General features: G+C 45.5%; 1 protein-coding gene across 1 annotated transcript in view; it reads right to left on the reverse strand.

The window, feature by feature from the left end:
- Positions 1-12,416: 12,416 nt before the first annotated feature.
- SCUBE2 (signal peptide, CUB domain and EGF like domain containing 2) overlaps positions 12,417-17,081 on the reverse strand; it is a 35,787-nt gene continuing 31,122 nt past the window's right edge. The window contains exons 19-21 of the mRNA XM_083864539.1: positions 16,153-16,305; positions 15,046-15,125; positions 12,417-14,392 (exon numbers count right to left, since the gene is read on the reverse strand). Of these exons, the coding sequence (XP_083720665.1) occupies positions 14,240-14,392; positions 15,046-15,125; positions 16,153-16,305 (386 nt within the window). The 3' untranslated portion in view covers positions 12,417-14,239. The remainder of the gene's footprint in view (positions 14,393-15,045; positions 15,126-16,152; positions 16,306-17,081) is intronic.

A 17,081-nucleotide genomic window follows, 5' to 3' on the forward strand; every position in this document is an offset into this window, starting at 1 on the left:
AGTCTTGCTGTAGTTACTCACCTCTGACCCCAGACAAAGCTGGGAGATGTGTTAGAGGATGCTGGCATTACCTTGGCTGTCCAGAAGTATCCTTTATTCTTCATGGGCAGCTCTAGGCTTCCAAGAAGAAAAATCCTTTTTTCTGGGGCTGGACTGTCCTTTAACTTGTTTTATTTAAGCATTAACAAAGTCTCCAGTAAAATTCTTATACCTCTTTCCATTACAGTGTACAATATGAACTAATACACATTAACAAACTTAATAGGGTTTCAGACTATAAATACTGATTAATGTAATAGTTACAGGAGGTAATTTTCTTACCTAGCAGGACTCATAGCATGCTTGGGTTTCTTTCACTACAACAGCAAGTGAGGGTAGCAGGTGTTTCCCTGAACATTCTGCTTTCCAAGTAATTTCTTGCATGGAATAGGTGCAGAAAAAAATGCAGCTCTGCCTCAGAGAGACAGTACAGATCTGAAAACACTCCACATGGGTTTGGTTCTTGCTAAACTGAGAGAGACCTTTGATGTGCTAGGCAAAGCACAAGAAAAGCAGAGCTTAGCCCAGGATTTATGCCAAGCCAGACTTCTAGGACACTTCCTGCCTTCCAGAGCTGGGACACTGATTCTCCTTTGCTCTCCCCCACCAACAGAACCTGGGCTCACACTCTCTGCTCACCAAGACACCACTGGCACCTGCAGCTCCTGCTCCTGGGGAGTGGGGCTGGCACAGAGCAGGGCTGATGCCAGAACAGCAACACTCTGTGGGTATCCTGACACATCTGAGCTCTGCAGCCACAGGCAGACCATGTATGTTCAGCCCCTTCTCATGTGACCTGGGAGAGAGGAGGGAAAAAAAATCAGATGATGAGTCAGAATGCCATAAAACCCGAGCACATAATTTCACAGCCTCACAGAAAGGCCATGACACACGAGCCAGCCCAGCTCAATGTGTCAGCCTGCAGAAGGATAACACGGCTGACAGTCCAAAGGGGGATATAATTCTTATTCCCTGTGCTGACTCAGCTCGTTACATGACAGGACCATTGTTCCATGGCTGGGAGGATAAAAGCACCTTATTTTTCACCTTGGGAGCTATTTGGCATTTTTCCAGCTGATTAAATAAAGATATACGACTGCATCCACACTCTCCCAAAGGCAAGGAGGAAGCAAAAGGGCTGACCCTGAAACCAGGAGGGAATTTTTAGTACAAAAGCTTCATGGAGTAGCAGCACTCTGCCCAGCATATTAACAAATTCCCAGCCAGCTCTGGCTTATTTCAAGAAGAGTAAAGCTGCAAGCACAGGTGGAGCATGAAAAGCCCCCTCACACTGCAGCTCCAAGGCTGCAGCCTGTGTTTCCATTCAGCACACAAGCATTTTGTCTGAGCCCTGCAATTTCACTGCTGCTGTATGTTATAAATGCACTTTGTGCCAAAAGCTCTGAGGAAAATCTGTGCAATGCTCAAGAGTAACAAATGAGATAAAAACCTAATTCCTCTCTTGATATTTAATCCTGAGAAAGAGGAAAGGGGAAGAAGCAGTAAATCATCTGCTCAAATTATGCAGGGGGGCTCAGTTTGGACAGCTCAAACCCAGGGGTTAAGCTGGTTAAGTGGTTAAATCATTTGTTTGCAACAGATTAGCTGGGGGGGGGGGGGGGGGGGGGTATTTCTCCCCCTTCCCATACAAGGTATCTAAATAGGGGCACATCTCAGAAAAATTCCCGGAGCCAAGCCTGTGCATGACCACTGTCCCTTGCTCAAGAAAAGCTCCGAGGGACAAAACCCCTTCTCTTGCTCTTTCCTGCCTCCAGAGCAGCACGGAATGTTCCTCTACACGGCCATACAAAATCAATTCCAGCGTCAAAAAGAGTTTTCACGGGGCTGTGATGGAGAAAACCCCTCCAGCCTGGGTCTGGCCCTGCCCTGCAGGTGCCACAGAGCCGAGGTGGCAGCAGGGACAGGCACAGGCTGCAGGACACCGCGGGCTGGAGGCTCGGGCAGGGCCAGCAGGGCTGTCACAGGCTTGGAACGGGCTCTGGGCATCTTCCCCAGAGCTTTTCTGCTGCCCCTCGGTGCCCAAACCCACCGCAAGGAGCAAACAGAGGGGACGGTGCTTTCCCTGGCCCTTCCAGCCCTTTGCCATCACAGCTGGGACAGGGGAGGCAGCGCCAGTGCCCTCGCAGGGCGGGGAGAGGATGCGCCACTTTGATAAGCTTATCAGCCACGCTGCAGGGCACACAATGCCACAGCGGCCCTGCCTCCCAAATGCAATTTGCTTTACCTGTGATGGTTATACCCCTATTTACAGCCGGCTTGTACTGGCTCCGTCCCCAGCCACGCCTGCAGCTCAATCAGCGGGAGGGAAGAGGAGCTGCGGACTTTGGTTCACACCCCCATTCCAGCTCCTCTCCCGGTGAAGAGGAAAGCAGCAGCAGCAGGCAATGCAGGAACTGGGTCGGCCCCTTTTTTATTTTCTTTTTATTTTTTTCCCTCCTTTTCTTTGATTTCTCATCTTTCCCTAAAAAGAAGTGATTTGTTAGTGGTTGCCATATCCTGAAGAAATGCAGAGATGACCCAGAAAACTCTAGAGAAAGGACAGAGTGGTATAATTTAACAGAAACAGAGGCAGGCAGTAGGTCCAAAAGTAATAATTTACTCAGCACAAAGAGAAAATTTTAGAGAATCCATTTCCAGAGAAAAGACCACTAAGAGCTTAAAAAAATGAAATCACAATAATTGTTGTATTAAAATAAGCTTTCTGTCCATCAGTGCATTAGTAAGAGTCAGTTCTGGCATATGCAGAAAAATAACTGGAATAATTTGGAGACTACAGGCCAGTCTTTTCTAAAAATGTTGGATTTACTGAGCTACTTAATTATCATTTGTAGCAAGACAGAGACTATAGATAGAGCTGGAGAAATCCTCTGACATACAAAGGCAGGGTCAGGCTGAGATTCCTGAGAAATGTAGCCCATTTTGTCCAGTTATTCCACACTCACCTTCCGTGTTTTCAGTGCTGACCAAGGGAAAGGAGCTCCTGGGCTGGGATCTGGGCCCCATCACAGGCATTTTGTGGAAACAACAATTTCCAGGGCATCTCTCCCTATTTATCCAGGGTGCAACTCCAGCCTCCTTCCCCTATGCATGTTCTGTGCAATGCCTGAGCTGGTGACATCAAGCACAAAGGCAGAGATGACACTGGGAGAGGAATCAGGCATTGCACGGCTTCCCCCAGGAGACTGAAATGAATTTATCTGTCTGGTTCTCTTCATACACCAAGGCAACAGGTGAACGAGAGTTTCAGCAACACAAAAGCTGCACATGTCAAAACAAGAGATTAAAATGGCAAGTCTTGCAAGAGCTCCCTTACTTTATTTTCTCTTCTTTTAAGAGGCTGAAACATGAGAAGGGCTGTTTTTTCTTCAGAACAGGAGGAAATGGTGTGCATAGAGGGCAGGTGATGTTTCTCCCCAGCATGTACCCACACCAACCTCTGTTTATTATGTGCAACAGCAAAATTATTTCAGTGTAAAATTTTCAAAATTATTAATTTAAAGAAACATTAATACATGCTAGTTCTCACCCTCCCAGATGTATGTTAGGGTTGAACTTCAAATATTTGTTTTGAAGTAGTTTACATATACATTCAAAGTGCCAACCATAACTACATCACTCAGACTTCCCAAACCTCAGGGGATTTCACTTCTCCTGTCCTGCAAAAGGCAGCTTGTGTGCTGAAGGCTTCCTTGGCTGCTGGGGCATTCCAAGCCATAAATTTTACATTCAGGTCATTAAATATATAGGAGGGATCTTGTTAAGGCTAAACCAGGGCGAGTCACTTCACACTACACAAACACAGTTTTCTCACTCCTTTCTAACTTTCCAGAAGCCTGACATCTGGAGAGCAAGGAGGAGCAAGGCAGGACACGCTGGAATGCCTCTGCTGCTTGGGATTTCTGAGCTCTGGAAGCCAGGAGGAAGAGGGCGCTGCTCTTCTTCCCATCAGGTTCTATGTGAGTCCAGCAGGAACTGCTAAGAAATAACCGGGAGCCTGTTGCTCTGGAAAAGCAGGGGCTGGTGGGCTGAGATGCTGGCTCTGAGGGGCAGGAGAGGGAAGGAGACACAGGCTCCCCGCTGGGTTCTGCAGTGAAAAATATCACAGGTAGGATCAAACAAAGGGACTGGGATTTCCTGGCTCACCCTAGAGCCAAGAATGCTGTCATGGAATTGCTGCATTAAGTGTGTCTGCCCAGACCTGGCTCAGAGCACCTGGACAAAGCAGAGCTTGACAAGAAGTTGTAAAAACCAGAGGTGGTACCCAACCCTCTGAGCAGCAACCACCCCACAGGCAGAATCTTGCTGAGCCTGCTCCTGTTTTCTTCTTGAAATAGTTCCCAGCTGTCCCTAACAAAGGGAGTATGGGGTCCCCACATCCAGGGAGCTGCAGGATGCTCTCACTGTCATCAGCCACTGGATTAATGCCACCTAACAAGAGACACAGAGAAACAGCCACTGCAGGAGCAGGAACAGCACCCAGTTTTTTCCAGCAGAGATGTGCTATTGTTTTCACCCATATTTTCCTTGTCCCATTAGTAATTTTTGCTTTTTCTTCTGCCTAAGGGACAAAGGCTGTGCACAGCACTCAGGGTCAAAGCCCAGCCATGCTAGCAGCCATTGATATCTGGACACAAAGGAGTCAGTCTTGGTCTAAATGCTCCAATACGACAAACCATTTCTATTCACCAACTCACTTAAGAACCTGCTTAAATGCTTTTGTGAATGTGAATTACAAAATTTCTCCTTCCCCGCATGGTGAAAAGTCACTCATTAGTACATAAAATATCAGTATGCACACAAAGTCATGTGCAATAGGTATACATTTCCCTTGGATACTTGGGACTTCTGTGTTTGCTTTTACATCTGTGTGGCTAATTAATCATAAGGCAGCTGGCCACATTTTTCCTTGAGTCAACATCTTGAGCATTAGTGGAGATACAGTGAGGATACTTGGTGCTCACAATGACATCCGTGCCTAGTCATGGAAGTAGTTCCCTAACCTAAACTTGGCAGCAAGAAGTTTTAAATAATTACCCCTTGATTGTGGCAAGCATGGAACACTGCTTGTCATTTTCTCCCTTTTACTTTCTTCTCAAACCAATAAATTATTCTCAGAAACAACTGGTGCCATGAGCAGATGCCCACGAAGGACCAGGAGAAGAATACATCACAATCATTTTCTACTAGGATCCTGTTAGCCAAGGTGATAAGATCCAAGGTTTTCTTTTCCATAACCCCACGTCTTCATCAGTGTGAAATGCACACTGGCTGTAGGACAAAAGATGGAAGCTGTGCAGTGTGTGAGGCCATAGACTCAGTGCTCTGCCCTCGCCACACATCAACAGGACTGAAGCAATTGCTGAAACCTGAGTTGGGAATGAGAGCAAACCAAGGCAGCCTGAGCAGGAGCAAGATCAGGAGAGTCTGGTAGCTTACACAGCAGAAAGTGTCTTCTACATCTCCTGTCTTTGGGTGACAAGTTTAGGGCTGGCAGGGGTATCTGAAAGCTCCCTGCCACAGGGGGGAACTCTTAGTCCTGAAAGGAGTTACCCAAACTCTTAAAAAGCCTTCTGCTCTTTCTGGCTTTCTAGCCAAAGAACCTCCCTCTGGCCAAGTATAAATCTGCTGCAGAGGCATTTCTCGTTCCAGATGCTTTGCAGTGGTGTGATTCCTAAATAGCAGTACTTGGGGAGAGGGAGGGGGAACTCCTCAAACAAACTCTGTGGAATTTACCTCATTGGAGAAGACAAATCTCAGAATATAATTTAAAATCTTGCCTATATATATATATATGTAAGATCACTCTGTCTCTGGAACAGGATAAATTCAGGTCAGCTCTGAAACAGAACTGCCTTTTGAGGGGTTCCTCTGTGGCTTACCCAGTTTACCAGGTGATTGTGGCAAAAATAACAAACTCCAGTGATGCAGTAAGCAAGTGAGCTGAACAAAACTGGAATTTCCCAGCTCTTTTGCAAAAGCCCCAAGAACAGGTGCTTATTTCAACTCGTGCCAATGTGGGATTCACCTAGGAACAACATTCTTACTATGCTCTTTAAAAGACTGACTGTGAACCTTTTCTGCCAGTACCAGTTAAAGGAGTATTCATAGAAGGATTTCATTTGACAAATCTTTCCACCTCCTTATGGAGCTTGGATCTAGGACAGCTTTGCACCTTTCCATCAGAGGAGAAGAGAAGGGGGTAGCTTGTTTTGTATATCAAGTCTGAAATTGGTCTTATTCATATTCAATGAACTCAGGGTTTGAAAGCTATAAGTTAAAGATATATAAATTTTGGCATTTAAAACAGTCAAATCCTAAGCTCATCGAATGCATCAAAATACCTTTATTTTGGAACTCTGAGATAAATCCAAATCTGAACCCAAGATTTTTACAGTATCCATTCAAGATAAAAATATTATTTACATCAGCATTAGAGAGAGGGTCACCACAGTGTTATTCAAACACAGGATCTCTCACCTCTGTGGAGCCCTTATGTTTATTTTATGAAGTCAAGGCTCCAGGGCTCCCAAGTGCCTCAAGTGTAAGTGAGCTCCCGTTGTACCCTCCTGCCACAGCCCATGCAGAGCTGCAGCAGTTCCTGCTGGTAAGATTTAGCCAGAAATGTTACTGGATACTCAGGGCTAATATTTGCTCACGTACAGAATCGTCAACAGGGCTTCAACGTGGCTCTCCTAACACAGAGGTTGTGTTTGCCATGTTGTGATTTGGTTAAATGCCTCCACCTTCAAGTCTGGGCAACTGAAGGACACTGGAGCTCACACTATGCCCCAAAAGGAAGGCAGCCCCAGGAGCAGGAATGATGAGGCACACAACACTTTGAGGTGTTTCTGCCTTTCCTTGAGTACAATTTACTGCAGGATCATCTGTCCAGCCACTGACAGGAGTGATCAAGCTGTGATCAAGCTGAGCAACCAAACGATGTAGGAAATCAGTAGCTGACTACTGCACACACAATTTCATTTTCAAAGACAAATGTTCAAAGTCCATTATTGACATCTGTAAGAACTGAGTCACCAGAGTGATGGAGCCAGGCAGAGTGCCAGAATCGCTCACTCTTCTCCAAGTAAATAACAGCAACTGAAGTTACACATTCACGGCCCATTTCCTCCAGCTTCCTTTGAGGTTTATTCTGCCTGGAAATCAACAACTTTCAACCCACACATTTCCTCACCAGTAATTTGGAAGAGACGAGGGGAACAGCCTTGACCAGTTGTCAGAACTCAGTTCAGATCTCTTCCCACTGCAGCCTGAAGTGGCAGCAATACCTGGCCCAGCAGCACGAGTCATTCTGGGTCCTACATTTGCATTTTGTAAAAGCAGATTAACTCAAAATACAAGGCCATTTACAAATCACTGCCTTCCCTCTGATCAGAGGCAGGGGTGAGGCCCAGGAGCTGACGAGGTCCTGAAGCCCCGAGTTCAGTCTGTCTGGTTTAGGGTCCTGCTGCAGAAGCCCCATCCAAACCCCTCGCTGTCTGCCAGCCGGGATTTCAGCAGGATGACTCTGCTGGGGCACATGCTGCCCTCTCGTGGGAAGCCTTGCGGATGGTTCCCTGCTGCCTGGCACAGCCCTGGCACAGCAGCTTCCCCCAGACCATCACAGCCACACTGCCTCAGCCCCCCAAACCCTAAAAACGCTCTCTATTTGAGCGCCTTCCCGATATTCCTGGCAAGAACAGACCCTGAGAGGTGTCTGAGGAAGGGATGAGGCTCCAGCATCTCACATGAATTTATTCCAGAGCATCCTTAAGCCAGACTGTCTTCTTCATTGGATTTTACTTTTCCAGTCCTGCACAAGGAAACACATCCTGCTGGGATAGATAGACCTTTTTTATCCACTCCAAGAGCAAATGATCACATTGGACTTGTGTCCTGCACAGAGCTGGGACAGGCATTTGTGATGTGTTTATTCCAGCACAGCTGCATCCCTCTCACACCACAGGCACTGGCTGCAGGGCTTTCTGGACAGCAATGCCTGCAGTGTTGAGCACTCAGTTCTTAGAGCTGAGCTTCCTTCTCCCACTGAATGAAGGTGCTGTTCTCAGCATGGATGAGCCTTTTCAGGGTTTTATTTTTGTAAGTTTGCCGAGAGAATTAGCACCTACGGGAGCCAGGGCACAATAGCTGTGCTATGTGAGCCAGACAGGCCCCCTGAGCACTTTTCTGTCATCCTGTTTTTAATAACTGGTCTCAGCTTTTCCACACAGCCCCCACACCAGCACTACAGCAGCAACAGCAAACTGAGGCCACCCAAAATCCATGAGCAGTGCTGTGCCACATACAGGCTTGTCCACTGGACACAGAGACCCTGAACTCCCATTTTTCTGGAATGCTTCCTGAGTTTCCACTTTAAACCCCAGAAAAATCATTATCACCTCCCCTGCCCTCAGCTGCTTTCTGTGGCTGGATTTTACTCTGGGCAGCACCTCCAGAAGCCAGGTGAGCTGGCATTCTGCAGCAGGTGACAGCTGCCACTTTTATATTTAACTGAGGCACAGAGGATGAGGCTTCCTCTAGTCAGGCATAAACTTGTCCAGGACAGAAGTGTTTGCACTGTGCGTAACAGGCAACACGTGAACTAAGAACCACTCAACAACAAATTGCATCTCGAGTGACTTCTTCAGAATATTTCACTTTCAAAGTAACTTTTCCTCTCCTTAAAACTACAATCCCGTGATTTCCTGATCCCCAGAATAGTCACAAAATGGAGATGTCATGCTCTATGATTTGTAATAAACTTCCCAGTGGAGAAAAGAGGGCTTCAGTTGCATCAGATCAAGTTCAGCAGCTCAATAGTGAGAGGGAATTTCCTTTATGAATTTATATTTATAGACACCTCAAATAAGAAAAAATATTTCAAGGTCTCGTTTTCTGACTTGTTTTTTCTCACTGTGTACTAAACAGGCTTTGCTTCATGGAATTCAAAAAACTTACTCTTCAAAATGTACTTAATCACAGAAGAAGCTGTACTCACACACATATATTTAAACAGAAAAGGATATTTTTCTTTTTTAACATCTGAAGTGATTTAATAAGGTAGTTTAAAGAGCAGAATGAGAATGTTATACATAATTTGCTCTGACTTGGAGAAAAGCTAGATGAACTTACCTGCTGAGTGGAATGTGACTTAGCAATGCATCCCTTGAGTTCTCTGGCTCCTGTTTTCCCCACAGGTGCTCTATTTGCATCGCTGCTCCCAGGTGTTCTCTGCATTCCCAGCAGAACATGTACTGTGGAAAGCAGACTTCCACAAGTGAGAATGAAAATCTGCCTATGAGCAAAAGATTTGTTCAAATTAAATGGGCAGCAGCAAGAGGTGTTGTGGGATGGGTTTGTTCCAGGGATCCCCAGAAACAAACCCCAGTTTGGCTCCAGATCTTTAAGAAGTGCTTGTTTGTCTCCTCCAGCAGCAGCCTTGCACAGGCACAATTTGAGTGGAGCAGCATCCAAAGGAAGAGTAGAAGAGTGTTTACATTTTTGTTGTGACAGGTTTTGCAGTCCACATCTATTGCATTTACAGATAACATCTATATGGATGACAGAAAAAGTGTTTGCATTTTAAGCTTGTTTAATTCAGAAATATTTGTAGACCCCTATCCTTGCATTCTGTTACAAAGAATTATCATAGTGCTGTTCTTTCCTGGTTACCCACACCAGACCTCCTCTGATTCCTTGGATTTAAATAAGCTTCAAGTCTTTCTTTCCATATTCCACTATTAATTATTTCTGTTATGTAAAAATGCATATGTCCCAGGCAGAATTTCAGGCCCCACTGCTCTGGGAGTTCCCAGGATAGTTCATATTGACATTCCCTGTCCCAAAGGGTATCTGAGCACTCATGTCCATCACTGCAATCCAGCACTGGCAGCATTCACAGAATCAGGGAGAGTATTTGGATAGCACAGTTTTCTGCTGTAATCAGCCTGTAGCCACCATACCCTTCCAGGACCTCTTTATTCCTGTACGTCATTTACTCTTTGCCACATAAACCAGCATCACCTTCCCACAGCAAACAGCTGAATGACACGCTTGTGTCTTCCAAAACCACACCAAACGAGCCTGGGTGGACACATTCAGTGAAATACAGATCAGTTCTTGTCACTGTGATCAAAGGAAGCTAAGGGTCAAACAGACAATTGAATAAATTAAGGAGAAGATATGAGGATTACTTTTGTAAAAGTGTGATAGACTGACTAAACCTAACAATCTCAACATAATATCAAAAAACAAAAACAAAACAAAACAAAAAAAGTATTAAAAATTATTTACTTATTTTCAATTTCCTAGGACCTAATCTTACTTTTCCATTCTAAGAAATTAAGCCAGTGAATTTAATGACACTGTGGTATAATCTTAAAAATATTCTGGGAACTCGCGTATTAACACAGGCTTTCACCTTGTTTTCCTTGGTTTGGGAATTTTTTAAATTATTTTTCATTTTAAACAATGTGGTTTGGGGTTGTTTTGTTGGTGGTTTTTTTCGTTTGTGTGTGTTGTTTTGGTTTTGTTTTTTAGGAAAAATAATCAGATGAATCTACGAAGTCATAAAACACTTTGGAGTTACTTTAAGTTGTTTATCCTGTCTTCATGCAACAGAATATTAAACAGATCAATTGACTCCAGCTCATTCTATAGGAGACATTTTTGGAATAAATTTTAGAATTAATGCCAGGATAATTCTGGTATTTTACTTACCAGAATTATGCACACCACTAAATACACAAAGAATTGTATCTTTTTGTGTATACATGGAGGCTCATAATATATTACATGAAACAATGCTGTAGGAAGCAGATATTTCCAGGATAAAATGTATCTAACGTGCAAAAACTTGTTAAACAACCATTAAATTTGTCAAAACTACTATTTAGCACAGAAAGATAACTAAAAACGTTACCCAAGAACTTCATGCAGCTAAAAGTTCACTGGTTTATTTCTCTTATCAAGAGTAACAGTCTGAAACATTTACATTAATTTACAATCATCAAAAAGATCCTTATGGTTATCTCATGTAGGTGACACTGAGTCATCCAGTTAGCACTAATTATTATTCCAAAAAAAATAAATCTTGTTTTATAAGGTTAAACATTTTTTTGAGTCATTTGTTGCCAAAACACATCATCAGTCTACAACCACACAGAAAGTAGAAATTGAAATTTCTACAGAGCCACTACCATCGCTATGAAGATACAATGCCAAGTTTTTACAACATTCTGCAAGTTATCACTTCTCCCAGCATTCAAGGTGGCAAAAATTCCCTCTTCACTTATTACTGTGCACACAGGAATTCCAGTAAAAGGGGAAATTTTGATCCATAGTGTTAGATCAAGGGTGACAGAAGTGCTTCTGAGTCATTTGCTATTGAAGTAGGAAACAAACAGGGCTGTGGAACAGTGAGGATTCTTCTCTGAGAAAGGGCAGGTTTTCTTCTCAGCCTCAGACCGTGCACCCTCCTCCCAGCAATGGAAATGGCCTGTGCTCATGAGGCAAGGGGAGCAAAGCTGAGATCACTGTGGGTCCAGTGCAGATCTGCCACAGCAGGACTAGGAGAGGAGATGCAGGTGACAAACCCAGAGCACACATCAGTAACTCATGCACAGAGCAACACAGCCCAGTTTCACCCCCTGGAAACATTTGGATGCTTCTCAACTTTGGCTTCCTTAAACCCTGGTTGAAACCAACCACTGGCATGTGTCCCCCTCAGCACCACAACACAGAGCTGGCAGCATCCCTGGCAGGGAGCACAGCAAGAGCTGGCCTGTTTTCCCTTGGCACTGGGCATGCAGCCCACAGCAAAGCCCCTGTGCAGGGCTTGGCCCAGAGGCTGGCACACCACGGCCCTCTCCCCACAATGCCCCACCAGCAGAGCAGGACTGCAGCCCCTGGGCCACTCCAGAGAGCTCCACTGCCACACAGAGGTGGCTGGTGCCTGGCTGGGGCTCACTGGCACACTGCATCTAGCATGGGAAGCCTCCAACAGTGCAAGGCAAAGGGCTGTGCAGCCAGAGGGAAACTCTCTGGAAATACCTTCCTGGGCTCTCTCCACGACAGCACACTTCACCATGGATGCAGCAAAGCCTCTCACCTCCCTTCCTCCTGTTTTGGCATTCCTCAGCCATTCCCCTTCCCAGCCACCCTGCTGCCAGATAATCCTGTCCTCTCTCTGCACAGAGGCAGCAGGGCCCTGCTCAGGATGAGGCACAGCTGCCAGAAGCACACAAGGATCTGTGCTCCTTCCCCTCTGCCCTGCCAGTCTTCCCTGTGCCTCCCTCCTCCTGCAGCAGGCCTGGCAGCCCTGTTCCCAGGGTGGCACTCACTGCCCTGCCCTGCCACAGCCTGCTGCTGTGCCAGCAGCACAAACCATTTCCCACCTCTGGCCAGGCCGTGGCAACTCCTCCCCAGCAGCAAGAGGGACACAGCAGCCCACGGCCCCATCCTGAGAGGATCTGCTCCCTAGCTGTGGCCAAAGCCATTGTCCCTCCCTTCACACCATGGCCAAGGTGTGTCCCTGCCCCACAGGCACCGTGGCACAGCAGCTCAGCAAGGCTGAGTCAGGAGCATCCATTTGCTCCCTACAGTGCAGGGAGGAGACTCAGAGCCCAGCTCCTGGTGAGGGTTTCCTGTCACACTGGTGATGTGGTATTATTCACATACAGCAGTTAAATACCACATGCCAATGCAATGAAACCCAGCAGGTCTGACTCCACACCCTGGGAAAGGGAGCATTTGTCCTGGCCCCCCTGTGAAATGTGGGTACTGTTCTAGGATGGCACAGAGAGGGAACTGGTGCCTACTGCACCCCTTGGCATGTCACCAAAAGACACAAGTTGTAAGTCCATTTCCAAATGGATGAGACTGTGGCTCTCTCCCTTCAAGGCACAAGGTCTTCAAGGTACATTACTCTGAGAGAATGGATTGTATGGCCAGAGGAGATGTAGGTGTGGACAGAATAGCACTGAGAACATTTTGATCAACACAGGGTCCTACAAGCCCTCTCAGCATAGCCTTGTCTCCAATAAGAAACACAGCCTGAGGAGAAGGACACAGAGTCTGGGAATCCTGAGGAGCAATTTGCCATAGACAACTTTCATGGCCACAGTCTTGTTGAATCATTGTACCTCTCCTTCTGTCCAGCCAGACAGGGAAAGCAGCTCTTCTCTGCTCAGCAAGGCCCTTGCAAAGTGCTCAGAAAAGGTAGAGAATGTAACAACTGAGGCTCATACAAGAACCTTATTCAGCTTTAAACAGTGCTGTACCAAGAGCATCATCTATGCAAAGGCTGCATTTAAAATGAGGCTTCTGTGTTCACTGCAGGTGCTCAGAGGACAGGAGTTTACACAACCTGGAAGATGCCTTTTGCTGTCCTAGGACTATGCACAGGGACAACACTGGGATTTTGGAAAGAATCTGATCTGTTCTAACAGCTGCAGACAGCCAAGAATGGAAATGTCCAGTGGGTCAGGGCCTGTTTTCCATTGCTGTGGTGCCCAGTTTATTCTGGTATCACTCCATGTAAGCCAATAGGTCACCAGCATGGACACAGCGTGAGCCAGACCCTGAACCTTCAAGCTGATATTCAACCCTTTGCTTCATGCCACATGTAGTTCAGAGAAAAACTGCTCCTTGTGCAGTTCTTGGACTCACTGGTTTGGATTAAAACTATGCCAACCTTAGCTCTGAATGTCCTGCGTAGCAAATGTTAAGAGAGACATCAATCCTGTTCTCACTTTCAGCGAGACCAAACATGAACCCAGCTTTGTTGAGGTAACATGCATCAATGGCAGCCCAGGGTTCATCCCAAACCACACTACTTAGCCTGCCTGTCCTCATTAGCTTTTAGAGGTGCTGATGAAGCAACGGGGCAGAGCTCTACAAACTTCTGCTTGGCACCATTCAGTTACAGAAATCATGGGCAGTCTCCAATTCAGGGCCCCGTGAAGTATCCTTTGGTACCCAAAAGGTATTATCTGGAAAGGAATCAAAACTCTGTTCACCAAAATATTTATATTAGCTGAGAAAGCCAAACTCTGCCAAGAACGGAGCTGGCGAGCTTCCCTGGAGTGTCTGTGCCAGTGTGTAAAACACAGAAAGCAGCCCCACCTACCACAGCCCCTCTGTGCATGCCCAGGGCTGGTTTAGTTTTTTAGTACAGTGCCAACTATTTGTAAGGCCTCAAAAATCTGGAAACTTTGGAGCGCAGCAGCCGAATGAAGGATCTTGGGAACATCTCTCTTGACTCTTGGGCTGTGTACTTGAAGTAGTTCTGTGGATGTGCCAGCACGTCAAACAATGCTTTTATCAGCTTCTTGTCCTGGGAAAAGGGAAGCAGATTTTATAGTAGTTCCAACAGAGGAGTTATGGGCAGTATTACTTAAGTTTAATGCCTGTCTAACTCAGAAAAGATTATGGGCATTTTACTCTTCAAGTGTTTCAGGGGCTTGGAAACGTAGCAGAGCAAGGCTGACTTTCAGGCTCCTGGGAAGTCACCAGTATTCCACATTAGCAGCTTCAAAATGTCTTCCCTCCTCATACATCCAAGAACAGCAAACAAACCACAAAACAAACACACACTTGAGCTGATAGCCAACAAAATAAAGGCATGCACTCAACTTGCCTATGGAAGTCCCCTAAACAAGATCAGAGAAATCCACAAAGAGATTTCTTTCACCCGGGGAGGAAAAGCCTTTGCTAATCTACAAAGGCTACAAGGAGCAAAGGCTCCAAGTGCTTTCCCAATAAATTAATTTCCCTAGTAGTTCTGAGCCACCTTCAATCCCCCTAAGCAAAGAATCCCCTCTCCACTGCTCTCCACAATCAGGATCTGCTGATTCACCCCATTTTCCTGAAGCAGCACATGCCTGGTGCACCAAGGAACAGACCTGATGCAGAGCAGGAAGCCAACTCACTCCCACCAAATAATATAATTTCCAAGCAAAACCAACATGTTTAGTTGAAAGAATGTACCTTAAGTATTTCTTGATGATTTTCAGATGCATAAAGTCTGCCATCACGAACAATGTCTTCTATCAGTTCTTGGTAATCCTCTGTGGGGAATGCACAAGAGAGTAACATGCAGGTTCATTTCACTTACTCAATACCTCCTGTGGTTACACATGGAAGCCCTGCCCTCAGAAGAACCAGTAGTACTTGGCTCTCATTTTAGCATAGCCAGAAAATATTCCAAACACTTTTCTTTTTATTATGAGAACAGTGTACTCTGCTGAGCTGCTCAGCATCAATCTGTCAAAAGCAAAGGAAATCATAAAGCACCCAAGATTGGAGTGCATACTGTAACCAAGTAACCTGCTTCAAACCAGCTGAACTGCAGGAACCCATCTGTACACACCCATAGCCTGTTATTGACTTCTTTCTACAGGAAGAAGCAATTAAAAAATTATGTAAGAGGATGGGTTTTTACAAGTAACTCCCCCAGTCAATCATAACCTGAAATTCTTCAAAAGGAGAGGTCTCCCCTGAAAAATTATTTATCCACTGGTGATAAAACTCTGCAGACCACAGCAGGGATGACTCCCTCACAATTAATCCAGTGTGAGCAGAACATAAAATATCAGCTCATTTAGGCTGAAGTGCTAATGCTCAGCCCCAGTTTCACACCTCGTGATTCTGACAAGAGTGAGGTGAAAATCTTTCCCCTCAAGATTCTTTCCAATATAGGTATTTTGCTGTCTGATTCTAGGTCACAAATGGTAGCAGGAACACGATATAACACAAGCACTTGTGCTCTACCTAATTCCTGTCTAGGGACACACAAAGAAATTGGAAAGACACAGAAGTGCACAAAACTCAGGTTCTATCTCTGAGCCCTGGAATTTGCAGGCCAGAGCCCAGAACCCCAGCTTTTGCTTTGGAAGGCACAATGGCACTTAAAAGCCTGCAGTGCACTACAGACTTCCTTAAATTGGGTTTAAATGGAACAGCTATTGGTTTAAATGAAGTAGGTCCTAGTGACACTGATGGGAGCGCTGGGCTGCCCTGCTGCTCAGGGTGGGGAGCTCTGCACTGCTGCAGCTGCACTAGCCCACACCAGCCCAGCTGCTCACACCCACTCACCATCGTAGGTTACATAAGGAACTTGGAATCCTTTGGCACTGTTCCCTTCATTCGACTTGAACTGGATCCACAGTTTCTTAGACCTGGAAGTGAAAGCTATGGGGCGCTCATAGGTCTGGCAGGTCTCGTACGTGGTCACAGAGTTGGAAGAAGCTTTCAAAGCAAACAGACAACAAGCAACTGTTGGAAACCTGGAGGCTGAAAATTTCAGGCCTGAAAATTTCAGGCTTTCTGTGCTGAGGAGCACTGACCCTCAGGCAGGCACTGCATCTCACTTGAGGCCATAGAACAGGCTTCTGAAATTGAGTGATAGCACTGGGGGTGTAAGTGTGTAGTTTGAATAGTATTGTGTGATCTCACAGGGTGAAAAACTTAGAATTTAAGGTTTCAGTACATAGTGATATATATGGAGAAATATGGAGGATTTAGGGTGTTGTCTAAGTCCTTCTTCATCTTCTTCTTCTTAGTTTCGGGTGGTTTTCTCTAATTGGGTAAAAAAGGCCTGCGCTGCAGACCTTTTGCAGTCAATTATTAGGTTAAAAGTATAAAAAATACGGGTGTCATCTTGTTATTGGATAGTTTATACTCAAATAACCTTGGAAAGGGTGAGAGATAGCTCCATTTTCTACCTTGCTAGTTAGAGCTCACAACTCGTGAGGCTGTATTACAGATAAGAATTCATAAACACTGACTCCAAACACGAAACTGTGACTCCCGTGTATTAATCCCAGCTCTAACTCAAAGAAAAAAAGATAAAACCCTCACATTTTAATGGTGCCTCCATGTGAGGAGGAACACCTGTTAACATGTTAGAGTCAGGACCTCCCTGAAGAAGAAAATCAGAGAAAAAGGAAGCAGCTGGAAGCTGGAAAGGAAGAAAAGACAGTGTGTGTGACAATGCTTCATGCTAAAGAGCTGTTAGAATATAG

This window comes from Zosterops lateralis, assembly GCF_965231275.1.
Source record: "Zosterops lateralis genome assembly, chromosome: 6".
In the NCBI taxonomy this organism is placed as follows: domain Eukaryota; kingdom Metazoa; phylum Chordata; class Aves; order Passeriformes; family Zosteropidae; genus Zosterops; species Zosterops lateralis.